General features: G+C 38.8%; 1 protein-coding gene across 4 annotated transcripts in view; it reads right to left on the bottom strand.

The window, feature by feature from the left end:
* The window catches only part of PAX5 (paired box 5), a 304,245-nt gene that overhangs the window by 70,659 nt on the left and 217,821 nt on the right, over positions 1-15,765 (bottom strand). For all 4 annotated transcript variants that reach the window (XM_020791379.3, XM_020791381.3, XM_020791380.3 and 1 more), the window contains one exon: positions 2,590-2,691. In XM_020791379.3, coding sequence (XP_020647038.2) covers positions 2,590-2,691 — 102 coding nt within the window. The remainder of the gene's footprint in view (positions 1-2,589; positions 2,692-15,765) is intronic.

The following is a 15,765-nucleotide window of genomic DNA, read 5'->3' as shown; positions in this document are numbered from 1 at the left end:
GTGGGACTAAGAAAGACCGGGGCTGTGAGTAAGAGATTTGAATCAGAAAGAGTGGGAGAACTGAAGAGGTCAGAGCTGCTGCTGCCACTTGGACTGCTGAGGCACTTGCTAATTTGGTTTAGGTATACAGTAATTCTTATATGGTTGTGGGGAAGGGGTAAATCCACATAGTGAATTCATAAATTGCACACAGTTGAACTGATATTTTATTTTAGGGATCTGAAGATTCCACATCTGGAGCTGATTCTTCTATGCATTTGACAGTCAAACCAATTGAGGAAGATTTCTTAGAATTTTATTTGAATTTGAATTGAAATTGAAATTTGCAATTCTACAAGCCACCTCTGTATTGGTGCTGTTGCCTAGAACTTGGGTGCATAAATTGTAGCATTTTGTTGTTGCTATAATTGCTTATCCTGTTTTTAATATAACAGTGAACAAGAAAAGACTCATTTTGTGAAATTATGTTTGCAAGGTTCATCAATAGACAGCTAAGTAAGCAAAGAGCCCAACAGAACTTAAAAGTGTTACCCAAGGGAATAGTAAACTGGTAAAAAGAAAGAAAGAAAGAATAGCATGGACTGTCTGTGTACAGTTAGATGGCTGGCTGGATCCATAAGCAGAAGCATGCTGCACTGCAACCTTTTGTTGCAGGGCTTACTTCCATATGACTAAATTCCAATGCCTGCTTTTGGCTTCCATCTTTTCAGGGTTACCAGCAAAAGTCAGGAAAATTTCAAAGGCAGATTACATTGTAACACAGGAGTGTCAGGCTATTGTTAAAAGTAGAGAAAACCAGTCACTGCTCAGAAAGGCTAGGATTAAGAATGGGGTTAATGGTCCTGTTGGTTCAGTTCAATTTTAAACAAAATATTCAGCTGTTCTAGAAACTGAAATCATCAACATGGTTACAGAGGAGAGGCTGGCCCTGCTTCCCTCCCTTGTTGATCTGTTCATGAAGGGACAAATTCCTGCTTGAGTGTAGACTTTACACATGACCAAGATCGTTTTCTTCAGATCTGTTCGTGCTAAACAAAACAACTCCTTTGTAACCATGTTGATTATTCCAGAATACGGAACTAAATAGGGCTAATGACTGCAATTTGTCTGTGATTCATATAATGATTGGGAGAAGACCCAGCTGTTTCCAAGATGGTGAGGATGAATTTTAGGAAATCTGTCTAGCACCATTTCAATTTGCCCCTATCTTATACGCGTATGAGGCAGCAATAGAGTTAGGGTGGAAAGTTTTTGGATTTTTCAGATTTCATTTTTAATTTAGCAAAAATTGGATTAACTGATTTGGTTTAAATATGTTGATTAAAGTGATATTTATGGTGGTAGGAATCAGTAATTGAATTATCGAGCATGTATTCAATGGACAAAAGAAATGCTGACAAGAGGAACAGAATGGATGAACTCATCCTGCTTGCTGGTGTTACTTTTGTGTTTGCAAACATATATTGACTGCTAGGTAACTTTTAAAAAAAGAAGACAGCATTCCATAGTCAAAACCAGAAAATTCCAATACATTGTTCTCGCAAGCCACTGATGAGGATCCCTAAGGCTAAGGAAGGAGGGGTCCATCCTCCACAATCTACCAGTCTCTGTTTGTGAAAAGCAGTAGTTTCTTTGAATATAAGAGTTGTATATTCGTAGTTGTAACATTGCAACAAAATGAGGACATCAATTCACCATTAACTTATACTACCAAACGGTCTCTTCCAAGTTCCAGGTCTGTAGGCACTATTAAAGCCCAGTGATACAAGAGAGAATTTTAAAAAAAGATGCTAAAAACTCTTTCAGACCTTTGCAAGTTCAGAAAAATGTGAAAATCGTGCTTCTGGCAAAGGGCACTTCCCAGCACCATATCCAGCTTCAGAAACTGTTGCTGAGCAAAGACAGCCCAGAAAATGGTTGACTTCTTTTAAAGACATTATGAAGACCAAAGGTGAACATCAGGGAACATTGGATGATTCGCTGCAGACATTAATGGCTAAGATTTCATGTGTGAAAAGCCTTAGATGAGATCATCTGCAAGTACCCATATTAAGCAACATAATTTCAAAGTATAAGATTCCGCAGGCACAACTGTGAACAACGCTTATATATAAGTTAATTAAAATGATTCACATGACAAAAATGCAGAGAAGCGAGGTAACTCTGAGATTAACCTTATGTACATTTTATCATGTATATCCAACAGTTATGCAGCAAAGGTAGATGTCTTTTCCTCCCTATTTTGACTGAATAAATTCTCTCACTACCCCAGTTGACAATTCTAGGGAAGCTGAAGAACATGGACAGAGGTCGTCCCCTTTCAAACAGGCCTAAATCAGTTTGAACTCAAACAGTTCCGCTTACAACAGTTGCGGACAACCATCATAGATAAAATCAGAAAGAAATGCAGTAATTAAATTTGCCTGTTTTCCATATTTCTTTTAGCAACTCTGTCTACTTCTCCTGGCATGAAAAGGGAGTATAAAGGAACCCTTTGGATTTCCTATAGAAAGACTGCTTCCTTCTTTCCTCTCTTCCTTTTCTTTTCTATTCTTTTCTCTCTCTCTTTTTTATTTTATGAAAACTCACCAGGCACCATCCCTGTCAGCGTTGGAGCAGAGTAGCTGCCCTGTCCAGCAGGGGGGACGTGCGGAGGGTATCCAGGGAGGGTTGTACTTGCCAATTCACGACCTGAGGAATCAAACCAACAAATCACCATGTGAGCATTCACAACAACTAGACATGTTTTTACATTTCCCTTAACACTCAGAACACAGGCCATGCATTTGTCATAACTGTACTGTGAATACCAAAGTGGGATGTTTTCCCCCCAGCTTTATCTTTGCCACAAATAAGGAAGATTTTGCTTTCTTTATAAGCTGCCACAAAGTAAGAGACAGAGACAAATGGCAAACAGCTCTGCAAACGGGTTAGCACAACCTAGTTTCAACCTCAGTGAATCTTTTGTGTCTTTTCAAGTTTCTTGGCAGGTCTGATTGAACTTCAAAACAAAGGATTTCTTAAAGTGTTCATATTTTAACATATTCATACACAAAGGAAAAGAAACACAGAAGATTTTTTAAAAAGACATAACTGACAAAATATACATAAAATATAGTTTGCCTAACAGAAGGATTGGACCTGAATATGGAAATTTAGGATGACCTGAATATGGAATACAATTGGTTTGAAGGCTAACCCACAGACTAATTCCGGAAGGACATAACGACAACTTTTCTAAGATTCTTTGATATGGTCAACATGGATTGCTTATATTTCCACCTTTAGGCTATTTACAGTCAAACCTCCAGAAATAAAAATTGCACATGTTCTTTAATGCAACAAGTCCTCATGTGGGCCATCAGCAAAAAAACGTTGGGGCCAATGTTGGGTCAGGAAACAGTCTCGTTATCATTTCTGACACCTCAACAAAAACATTTCAATCATATCTGCAACCTGTCATCCTCACAAACAGTTCTAATTTCTGGGAACTCTGATACTGGTTCTCAAACAGCGCTCAGAGATCTGGCTGCTCTTTCCCTTAAACTTTGATCTGTAGGACTCTCTACAGTCACTCAACAGTGAAGGAAATGTACTTGAGGCCTACTCAAGGGTGCCTGCATTTATTCCTAATTCCTGTGTTTCGAGGATAAACTGTGGCAATGACAACAGATTGCTGGGGTTAAGCCTTGGATAAATTAGGCTGTACTCACAAACGTTCTTTGATCTCAATGCCTAATTAGTCAAAGCCATTGTTTCATTATTATTATGGCTCGACTAGTGTTAATTTGCTGTTTTTCAGTTTATGTCATGATTTCCCACCATGTTTGATTTTTGGCACAGCAGCTACCCTCTATCTGCATGAATATCAGCAAACAGGAAAACAATGAAATAGAATTATGCTTTTTCTGTTTGACACAGGATCAGAATTCCAAGAGCAGCACAGAATCGGTAAAAGGCAGAATGGAAAGATTATGGCTGAAGCAGAACTATGATGGAGAGATCCATCAAACAGTGAAACGTATTCAACACATTCAATAAATAACTGAGCAATATATCCAGCTAAGAGAACACTCAAGTTGAGAAAAAGAGGAAATGTTGCAATTTGAAAGAAACAGATAATGCCAGCTCCTGACTACCAATTTGCTCCCAATGAAATTAATATGAAAAGTTAGTTACAGTACTGTTAATCCCACAGATGTCAGCTGGACCTTACTGTGTGGAATGCAGCCTCCATCCAACCACTGTAACCTGCTAAAATCTCAAGAAAGGAGATTTGTTGAGGAGTTTTGACTGAGCCCTGTAATAAAACTTCAAACGAGTGTCACTTGGGGTATTATTGTCCATTAACAGAATCCAAAAAAGGGGATGCTGACCATTAGAGTTTTAGTAAGGAAGGAATTGAAACGTGAAATATCCCAGTCCTGCATTCTGAAGTGATGCTCATTTCATAGCCCTGTAACACATGCTTCTTCCTAACTGTTTGAATTGTCTCTTAATTTAGTGTAACTTTAGTATACTTTAGTTAGTATAACTTTAGACAATTGCCAGGCTGTTCTTGAAGAAGAAGAAGAAGAAGAAGAAGAAGAAGAAGAAGAAGAAGAAGAAGAAGAAGAAGAAGAAGAAGAAGAAGAAGAAGAAGAAGAAGAAGAAGAAGAAGAAGAAGAAGAAGAAGAAGCTTTTAAAATTATTACTGTTTATACATACTTTCACTGGAGGGAAAGATCAGGTACAGTACAAAAGACTTAGTGTCTTAGACAGGGGGTGGGGGTGGGGGTTAAACTACTGAAGGAAGATGTAACCAGAATCTAGATCTAATAAAAATAGCATGGAGAAATTGCAGGTACAAAGAGCTTTTATATGGAATGGATATCTAACGAAGCAGCAAACCGGAATTTGCTTTGCAATGTTTATGCTACTATACCCACTAGCACCAGGACTCCCATATATTACACCAATAATGACAATAAATTATCCCATACAGGTATACCTATAGCTTTAGAGGCAATCAGCAAGGGTAGGCTTTAAATCAGCCAACCAATCAGCAATGACCTTCCTCCTTGGCAAATGCTGTTAGTAACTGCCTGCCATGTTGCTGATGACTTGACTGAATGCCTTTTTTTGAAGGTCTATGTAGGTGAGAACAGGCAACCTTTTTCCTTGATTCCAAAACTAAGCGTCTGGCAGGCACTAAAAATTAACAACAAATTAGCCATGATAACATATTTTAAATATTCCCTTCCACGTTAAATACTTCTTTCTCAGAAAGCAAAGGGGAAAATAGGTGAAAGACATAGAAGAAACTGAAACTCTCAGTTTCATGTACGTACCTGTAAGAGCACTGACTTCTCAATACTTTCCAGACACAATGTGAGTTTCTAATTTTGATGTCACAATTGTACCATCATGGGCCCCACACATGACTCAGAAATAGTGCAGCCAGATCCCAAAAATGGGACAGAACTCCTGTGCTTTTATATTTGTACAGAGAAAGGAAGTGAAAGATTGCCCGCTGACCAAAGCAGAAGGATTTTCATTACTCTGGCCACCTCTGCCTACTACCATTTTTATGCACTGCCACTCCTTCCTACCAACACCACATTCCCTCCACCTGAATGCCGTGCATGGACGGGCACTTCCACAGAGTGAGCTACTGTGGGAGGGAGGCCATGGGGACTGTGGTGGTGTGGCACAAGCAGACTCCATGGTCACTCCATCCGCAATGCCCTGCTCCTTGGTCTCCTCAGAGCAAGGCATTCGAGGACTGCCAGACTCTAGAAGCTGACATGCTATTTGCTTCTCTGCTGGGACTCCAGAGGCTGACAGCGCCCTGGAAAGCCAGGCCTCCTGCCTTTCTCCGGTATAATTTGCTGATGATGGAGATTGGCCACAAGAGCTTTCATGTGTGGCTGGCTGCAGGGGAGCCTGCTTGTCAGAGAGGGAGCAGTTCACTACCCCTTCCCTTGTGCTGCCAGAGGTTGATGCCTCATCCTGTCTCATCGGAGGGCTGGCCCCGTTTGCAGAAAAGGAAATTTCAGGATATGTTGTTCTTCTGCATTAAAAAAAGGTTCCATCATCTACACAGCTATTAAATTTTATGGGGTGTTTCGAATCTTCGGAAAATAAATAGTTAACAATAATAGTGATAAATCCTGCAACGTTTAAATGAAGATAGGATAGCAGAAACTTGCAAAGTTCCAGAAAGTTAACAGCATTCATTTACAATCAGCCCCATTTCAATCTTTATCTAAGTGCTGCTATTTGGGCACTGTAGATCATGAGAACACAGCTAGGGTTCTTCACCACCTTATCAAACATCTAGCCAGAAATTATCCAACAGCAGATTTTTTTCTCTTATGTCAGCAGGATTTGATTTGAAGTAAATAGTTTGTGGGTCTCTATCAGAGTGAAAGACATTCATTCTGCAGCAGTTAGTCTCAGCAATGTATCATATGCATGTTGTAGGTATATTGTTTTTCAGTAGTGTAAAACATCTACTGTGTTTTTGTCATAAATCATGGTTCCATGTATTAGATTCTAATATATGGATGTAAAAAAAATCTAGGTTCTAATAATTAGAACCTAGTCCCCACATGAAAATAAAATTGAGAACTCTACAAGCTCCAATTAGATTATTGTTTTGTGACACAATATTAAAAAAATAAAGACTGAATTAAAAGTAGGAGCAAAAAGGACAATGTTAGAACATGCTCCCCAAACTCCCTTCATAGGGAGACCTCTAGTAGACGAGAGATATGAAAATCACTGAGTTTTAATAGTATTTCTCCAAATCTCATCTGCATTTTCTTCCATTCTTTGTTTCAGTTAAGGTTAGAAGTTGCTGTTTTTACTCTCTCTTCCTGCACTGAAATATGTAGAGTTTTCACTCCATGTCCCTTATATATGCATTCATTTACATATTTTCCCCTCAACTATTCGTGCATAATTTTACATTTTAGCCTACCACCATTTTAAACCGTGCACACAGTTGTGAACATATTTTATTTCTCAGAAATACCTCATAAGCTCACAAAATGAACAAATGTTCAAGATGTTTCTTCATGCAACACGTCCCAGGAAGTGTGATAATGTTAATTTTTTTTTGGAACTGTTGAATCCAGCAAGGATCTGGAAACCCCAAGGGAGAACAGCCCCTCACAGCTTCTGAATCCTCTAGAAACAAAGTCACTCACATAGTTCCTTTTGAGGAATATTGCCAAACTTTGAGAGTCTAACTGGCATCATTGGAGACATTTTCACAGTGACAGTAAAATCAGTTCATCAGTTATCCAAGATAATTGTTAACTCCCTCAGACATTCTTTACTGAGACCACAAAACATACAGTTAAATGCTACAAAGTTTGCCAAGAATAGAAATCTAAATCAGGTGATCCCTCTGACACCACATATCCCTTTGGAAGCATGCTAAACCCGATTCAAACTATTTCGTAATGGAACCAAGCTCTTATTTGCCTGGACCTCCTGTTCCCCAATTTATTTTCCTTCTCTGGAACCCATCCCAGGGCTCTTAAATAAAGTAAGGGAGTTTCACCAAAGGATGTGGTTGTGGTTTTGTGATGCGCAGCTGGAATGCAAGAGATCCCATGACCAACAGACTCAGGGAGTGATGAAATTTTCAATGCTTCGTCATGACACAAACCACACCAAGCCGGTTGACTCTCAACTGTGCAGTTTCTGCTGCAACTTTGTCTCTTCTAATCTTCCCCTGTGCTCTCCTAACTGCTTCCTTCATTTTTATATAACAGCCCCTGGCCCCTCCTTCTCTTTCTGTCTTCCAATCATCATCAACAACAAATACCTCCCCGCTTTCCTCCAATGGCTGCTCCACTCTTTCACTACTTTTGCCACAGCATTCCAAGAGACGGGGTGGCGATCAATATTGTTCACCACATGTAGCAAAAACATTAAAGCGCAGAGGCCTCCTCAGGTTTAGCAAACACATATTTTATGAGCTAAGAACTCGCCTCATGAAATGACACGTGAAGTGATCTAAAAATGTATGACAAAGCATGCTATTACCCACAAGCATTTATGCGACGTTAATTGTTAGTCTTAAGGTGCCAGCAGTCTACATATTGTGATACTTATTTTTATGGATTGCATTGCAACACATACTCTGAGGGAACCTAAAGTTTTACATTAATAATGATAACGTCTCATGAGCATATATGTACAAGGGGGGAAAAATGTGGCTTGAGAAGGAAGTCTACTTTCAGTTAAGTTTTGACTTGAAAAGCTCCCAGTATGTCTAAGAGCTCTCAGGCCTTAGCTACCTGGGAAACTGCTCTCTGTCTTTGACAACCATGTCCTTCACTTTAGGTCGCTACCTCCTGGATTTCATCTGATGCCAAGCAAACTCACAATCCAGTGTGAAAACATATCTAGTTCTTTCTCTCCCTAAAGAAGGCAGGTGCACAGGTTGGTTCTAATTCCACTTCCTGCAAGGGAACTTTGTGAAGAATACAGACAGAAGTGTATAGTTCTTATATATGCCCATGGAAGCAAAGGAAACAAGCAGCACTTTTTATATTAAATAGTTTATATTTATCTCAAGTATAGCATTTTCTAGGGATCAAAACAATCTGTCAAGCTGATTTTCACTCTGATCCTTCACTTAGCTTGTCGTTTTTCCAAACACTGCTTGTTCCACTCCGGTTCTACATTATATTGTAAATATTTTGTGTAGTTTGTAGAAATAAGAATTAAGATATTTTACATGCACATATTTTAAATACATGGAGTTTTGTTCATACCATTTCAAGTATACACATTTTTTTGTTTACACCATTTCAAATGTACACATTTTTAATACAATTTTCTAAAGTGCATTCTCAAACTAAGTAAAAATATGGATTTCAACTTCTCACTGCATTTTATGTTTATTGTGGTTTGTGTCCAATTTTGGAAAGTGCAGATCTAATAAGTTTGCATTTTCTTGTGAAGCAAACCATTTCTCACCCATCTTCCCAGTTATTTCATTAATATACTGTTTTCTGGTGGCTTTGCTGCATTCCTGAATAATGAAGAAAATTCCATGTAAAATTGTTATAAAGAAATATTGGGATTCAATTACCTTTTCCCATAAAGACAGCACTTTACCTATTAAACACTCAGCACTGATTGAAGTGAGGTGAATGGCGTTATGGACTAGGTCTGAAGAGACCAAGATTCATAGAAATTCATTAGCATGAGGTAGGGTGGATTGGTAAAACCACTCCTTGATTATCAAGCTTACCTAGAAAGTCCTATTAGAATTGCTGTAAGTCAGTTCCAACTTGCTGGCACATCACACACACACATTCAGCTATTAAACAAATTACAGAATCAGGTGGCTGATTTTAATGCAAAAGCCTAATTATGAATTTAGATAACTAACTCTAGGCACCCGTGTTTGAACCTTCTGGCCTTAAGGCTGAAGAGAAGTATTGCTGCATTCAGTAAGAATTTGATTATCTTTAAAAAACTATTTAGCTGCAGTCTGCAAACGCTTCATGTCTCTCTTCACTATGTCATAGTAGGGGGTAAGCATAATACCTGGGTGGTCTTTCCAAATTAGACAACTTTGTTAACTAACTTCCAAAGTCTGAAATACTTTAGAATGTGAGTATTAGCTTACAAAACCCAACAAGCCTTAATGGATTACTTCTATGAAAAGAGAATGAAAGAACAGTAGTGTCTAATTTTTTACTGACATTATAGTGAACAAGACTCTCTAGCAGAGGCATAGAGACTTAAGAAGTCTAGCATATGACTGACTGTGGAAAGGACCCTATCTAGTGCTCAATTCAAAGACAGAGATAGAAACAGAGGAAGAGATGTACCTCAACCTTACCAGCTGCTGCAGAGAAACAGTTGCTGCAGAGAAACAGTTAAGAATTAACAAATAACATAAACATATTTGACAGGAGGAGGAGGAACATTAAGATACACTGAAGAATTATTTATATTTTGGAGCAGTATTTAGCCTAACAATAAGCATATTCAATCCCATCTAATTCAATGGTGGAAATGGAAAGTGTAATCAAACACAAACCAGCCTAAATGACACTTGGTGCCCGCTGAGGTCAACAGCACTTACTTTTAAAAAGATGTGTGAGGTTGTACTATTGTGTGTTTGGATTCCATTGATCTCAGTGGGATTCAGGTTTCTAAATTTAGATCACCCCCTCCCTATTGCTTCCTATGCTCAAGGTTCGGAATGACTAGAAACATTTGAAACTCATGCAATGTAATTGTAATGTGTGTCAAAATATAATTTATGTCTAAGTAAAATGCCACAAGTCATCCTGATAAAGAAAAAAGCATAATTATTTGCAGTATAAACTTCGACTATGGTACAGTAGGATTATGAGCCACAGGCCAAAGAAATAATTCACTGATGACCCAAGATAATGTCCAGTTGTCTGACTGGGTTCTCTTTCCTTAGTTATAATACTGAAAAATATTGTTCTGCATATTGAAAAAGTAATTGCAGAAAAAGTTGCAGACTAATAAGAGCTCCTTTATAGAAATAATTAATATGTAACTGAACTCTGGCATTCTGGCATTTACTCCAGTGCATTTTGATTGTAAAATATCTAGCCTACGTGCTGCTTTTATGGATTCTGCCCAATGATTTTATTTCACTAGTCCAAAGCATCTGTCAGTTCCGGAGATTTTCACTTTTATGCAAATCTCAGGTCTACTGTTTTAATTCTTATCTTGTAAGCACTACTGCAAGTAGTCTGCCTACTCACTCACTGAAAATCCAGCAGGAAATTGGCCCCCAGTATCAGTGAGGATTTAGAGGGTAAACTCCTCCATAAATTCCACTTATTAAATGGACTTACTCTAGTTGTGACTTGCTACTGGATTTCAGCCACAGTTATTTCAGTATACAGATATTGTTTGCATTACTTGAACTGGTCCTTCCTTCTGTTAATGTTTGGACAATCAAACAACCACTAATGAAGCAATGCTACATCCATTGTTTCTTGTACTTTTCCGTTAGTGATATGCTGGATGCATTCTGAACAACACTCATAATATTATGAGTGCTAAATATATACAGAATACTACAGTAGTTGCAACAGCAGGCATCACAATACTGAATTTGTTACAAGCTCATCCTTACTCTACAAGCAGGAATTAATTACAAGCTAACCTTATTCTGTAATCATTCAGAACAGAGGATCAAATCAGAAGTCAAATCCACTGAGCATGGCATGGTCTTGAGATGTTCCACTAGATTGCATGGGAGAAATAAAAATCAATTGCTAAATTATTACCTATTAGCAGCTTCTAATTGGCTGAGAACTGGGAGTTGAACCAAACACGAGGTAGAAACACTGGCCCTTATTTTTTCATTTAAACTTAAATCAGAAAAGCGAGGGAAGGACAGAGACTACAAATCAAAGGAAATTCATTGACTCCATCTCCACAAGCCAGAGGCACTCAGTAACAAAGGAATGTAAAACAGATCACAGGAGCCTGTGGAGTTTGTAATATCATAGCTTAAAAATGCCAGCCGACAGTTCGTAGAGCTCCCCACTCTCACTGGGGAGGAAAATATGACCTTATGTCAGCTCAAACAGGGCTGACTGTATGTCATTGTCAATGACAGAGGGAACATATACAGCTCACTCTTGTCTACTGGTAACAGGAATATTGTCTACTTTTAGCCGCTGACTGAGCCCTCCAGATAATTGATTAGCTGACAAATGGCAGTTTACGTTCTGCTGATAATCAAGTGCTCTTCACCTTCCGTAGAAAAGGAAATATGCTGCTGCCATTATTTTACTGTCTTTATCATTAAACTTAATATAGGGATTTTTCTTTTCATTTCTAGGGGGTCTTCTGTTTGGTTTTTAAAAACCACATGTTGGACACAATTCTCCAGCAATGTCTCCTGCACAGCAGTATGTGAGTGCTACAGAGGCTGCCAGGGAGAGCACCACCTTGCATTTCTGGGTGCTTTCTCCCAGCTGTATTCTTATGCAACTCCTATTTATTCAAGTGGTGCTTTGAAAAACTTTGGCAGATTATATCTTAATGAAACTTAGGTGTGTGTTTTTTAAAAAACTTTAACAAAAGCAATCCACTCTTCCCATTGTCTGGTGGAACCATCAATCATGTTTGGTGCCTTAGTGCAGAAACCATCTCTAGATTGATGACAACTGTACATGTTCTTGTAATGCCAGTGATAATAATGACAATAAACAATTCTTCAGTTATGAATCTTGAACAGGCATGAATATCTTTGAACCACAGTGTGTATCATCCTTAGCTCCGGAAACCATTAATATATGATATTCCATATGCCACACTATAATCAATAGCAGAACATTACTTTGTCAAACAACGTTCAATTATATCAACTCTTAAAAGCTTTCTTAAAGAACTATTTATGTACTGCTCATGTGAGATATCATTAAAGTAATAGAAACACATATGCTAGTGAAGTACATAGTGAAGTACATACTACCAAATATAATAAAGAAAGCTTCAATTCAAGCACAAATTAAAAATGAACAAGAATAACCACCACCATATTGTTATATTTAACCACATTAAAAGTTTTGGTTGTAAAATTAGTGTTTGCATATAAGACTTCTAGGTTCATTTTTAGATCTCATGTTATAATTACTTATTCTGTGACATATACCCAAGCAGGTCTTCAAGAACAGCATGCTGTAGTAGCAAATCAAGTGTTGTTGCTAATGTGTATTCAAAGTTAATTTACTAATCTAATAATTGTCGTGTTCAGTAAACAGCAGAAAAGTATTGAAGCACTGATATTATAATGACTGTGGGACAAGAACACTGACAAGAAATGAAAACAACCCAGAAGTTATCAGAAACTCCTAGCTGAATGACAAATAAGCAAAGTATGGAGAATTCTATATTCTTTGAAAAATATATAGCTCAACACTTCACATGGAAACTTTTCCTCCCCATCCTACATCCCCCCCAAAATTTATGCAATTCATAGACACAGCCTGAAAATCTCATGCGTATGTACATATTCAAATCAAACTGAAACAAATTGCCCTGAATCCTGTTTAACTTATTTTAAGCCAAGGAAGTCAACTATATAATAGAATAGAATTTTTGTCTGCTCTCCCTTTACCACCACTGGTTAGTGGATGCACAACCTAAGGAGCTGAATAACCATGTGATACTGTCCTGGTAATCTTTCTTGGTCTCCAGACATATGGAAACTTGCCTGAGAGAAACACCTCTCTCTATGGATTAGGGTCCATGTCTTACAGTTAGCTCAGTCCCATATACTGTGCTGGCAAAAGTCAATTAGCACAGCAGATTTTTGTGCCATCTGATAATCTGCTCCTTTTGGAGCAGTTGATAGTGCTAGGCTGCAAGCGGTCCATGTGCAAGTAAACACACAAATATGAATGTGCTGTATGACAGACTACTTTTCCATCTGTGTTGAAGGCTATAGCTAATATGAGCCTCGTGGCGCAGTGGTTAAAACGCTGTACTGCAGCTAAAACTGTGCTCACGACCTGGGGTTCAAATCCCAGGTAGCCGGCTCAAGGTTGACTCAGCCTTCCATCCTTCCGAGGTCGGTAAAATGAGTACCCAGCTTGCTGGGGGGGCAATGTGTAGCCTGTATAATAAAAAATTGTAAACCGCCCGGAGAGTGCTTGTAGCGCTATGGGGCGGTATATAAGTCCAATAAATAAATAAAATAAATAAATAAATAATACAGAATGCAGCTGCTGGGGTACCTAGTAGGAGCACCAGTCTATACACATATCATTCCTGTATGCAAGGAACTGTACTGACTGCCTAATACCTGCTGAGTTTGGTTTGAGTTGCTGAACTCGAACAGCCCTGAACTTGCCGACCATCTTCTCCATGTATATCCAACCAATGTTTGAGACAGGCCTTCAGATGACAGTCTCAGTGACAATTCTGCAGCCAAGTGAATGTGGTCACATCATCTCTGGGGTTCTCGGCAGTGGCACTACCACCCACATGCAGTGGAAAAATGTGACCTTTTTCATTTATACAGATTTTGCTATGTCATATTAACATGTGTTATACCTGTATTTTAATTATGGAGGTACAGCATATTGTATGGAAATCCCTTCAGAGAAATCCCATTAACTTCAAGAAATATTTAATGACTAAGTAAATAAATGCATGTTTGTTTGTTTGTTTGTTTGAAATGGACTCTCCTTCCTGGAAAATACTACTAAATTATGAGGTTTTGCTTTTCAGTTTTGCATCTGATTACTTTCAGCCTGAGAACCCTGTGTTACGCCACTATTATTCATTCATTCATTTATTTAAAATATTTCTGTCCTGTCTTTTTCCCCAAAAGGGCCCAAGGATAATTAAAACACTTAAAAACTAAAACCAATAAGCATACAAATATTTAAAAAGAATTAAACAAGCATTATACTAAAATGGTAACTAAAATCAATATTAAAACACATTTAAAACAACAGAGCACAACAATTCATTTAAAGCACCTCTCAGGTCACCAGGCATTAAGGAAAAGCCTGCCTGAAGATAAAGGTCTTTGCCTGCCTGCAGTAGAACAGCATAGATAGGACAAGCTTGGCTTCCATGGGAGGGAGTTCCAGAGTCTGGGAGCAGCAAGAGAGAAGGCCCTCTCCTGTGTCCCCACCAAGCGCACCTGTGAGGGGGGTGGGACTAAGAGAAAGGCCTCCCCTGGTTATTTTAATGTCCAGGCAGGCTCATAGAGGGGAGATGAGACTTATAGACAGCTTGGACCCAAGCCATTTAGGGCTTTATAGGTTAAAAACAGTACTTTGAATTGTGTCTGGAAACAGATCAGCAGCCAGTGGAGCTGCTGTAGCAAGGGGGGTGTGTGTCATGCGATCCCTGTAACCAGCCCCCAGTTAACATTCTGGCAGTGGCATTTTGGACCCTTCAGAGTTTTCAAACACCTTCCACAGGCAGCCCCACATAGAGCCCGTTACAGTAATCCAACCGAGATGTAACTAGGGCATGTGTCACCGTGGCCAGATCAGATCTCTCAAGAAATGGGTGCAGCTGGTGCACGAGTTTTAACTGTGCAAAGGCACTCCTGGCCACCGCTGAAACCTGGGCATCCAGGCTCAAAGATGAATTCAGGAATACTTCCAAGCTGCATGCCTGTGTTTTCAGAGGGAGTGAAACTCCATCCAGCACAAACTGCAACCCTAATCCTTGATCTGGTTTTCAACTGACCAGGAGACCTCTTATCTTTTCTGGATGATATATTTCCTCTAAAATATCCCGAAATGACCATGACTGCCAAATAAGACATTCAGCAAGAAACTAGCTGCTGGATGGTCCACTGCAATGACCTGACCAGGCTACTGATTAAATCCCATTAACTTCAACAGGATTTAATGCTGCTCAGCCCTGAATCTGAAGTTTTATTTTTTGAAAAAAAAATTATCTAGGGGAAAAACATATTCTTTAAAAAAGTCTAATGAAAATAGGAAAGCAGGGAGATAGTTCTGTGCTTTGCTTATATACAACTTTCTTCACACTAAAATGTGCCTTCCTGGGTGTATCTTTGTATACTAATGGGTGAAAATGTGAATCCAATTAACTTCAAATTTAGCTCATAATGAACTTATCTCATTTTGCTACCAGCTCAGCTCTCATCCATGGCAGTAATTAACCACTGGGGGTTGTCACTCCCAGACACATGACACAGGGAAGAGTCCCCCCACGCTCAACCGCTTCAAACCCTTGCAGAATTCATTACCCTGACAGTGTGAA

This window comes from Pogona vitticeps, chromosome 2 (genome assembly GCF_051106095.1).
Source record: "Pogona vitticeps strain Pit_001003342236 chromosome 2, PviZW2.1, whole genome shotgun sequence".
NCBI classification, from domain to species: domain Eukaryota; kingdom Metazoa; phylum Chordata; class Lepidosauria; order Squamata; family Agamidae; genus Pogona; species Pogona vitticeps.
This window is presented reverse-complemented; position numbering and strand designations above follow the sequence as displayed.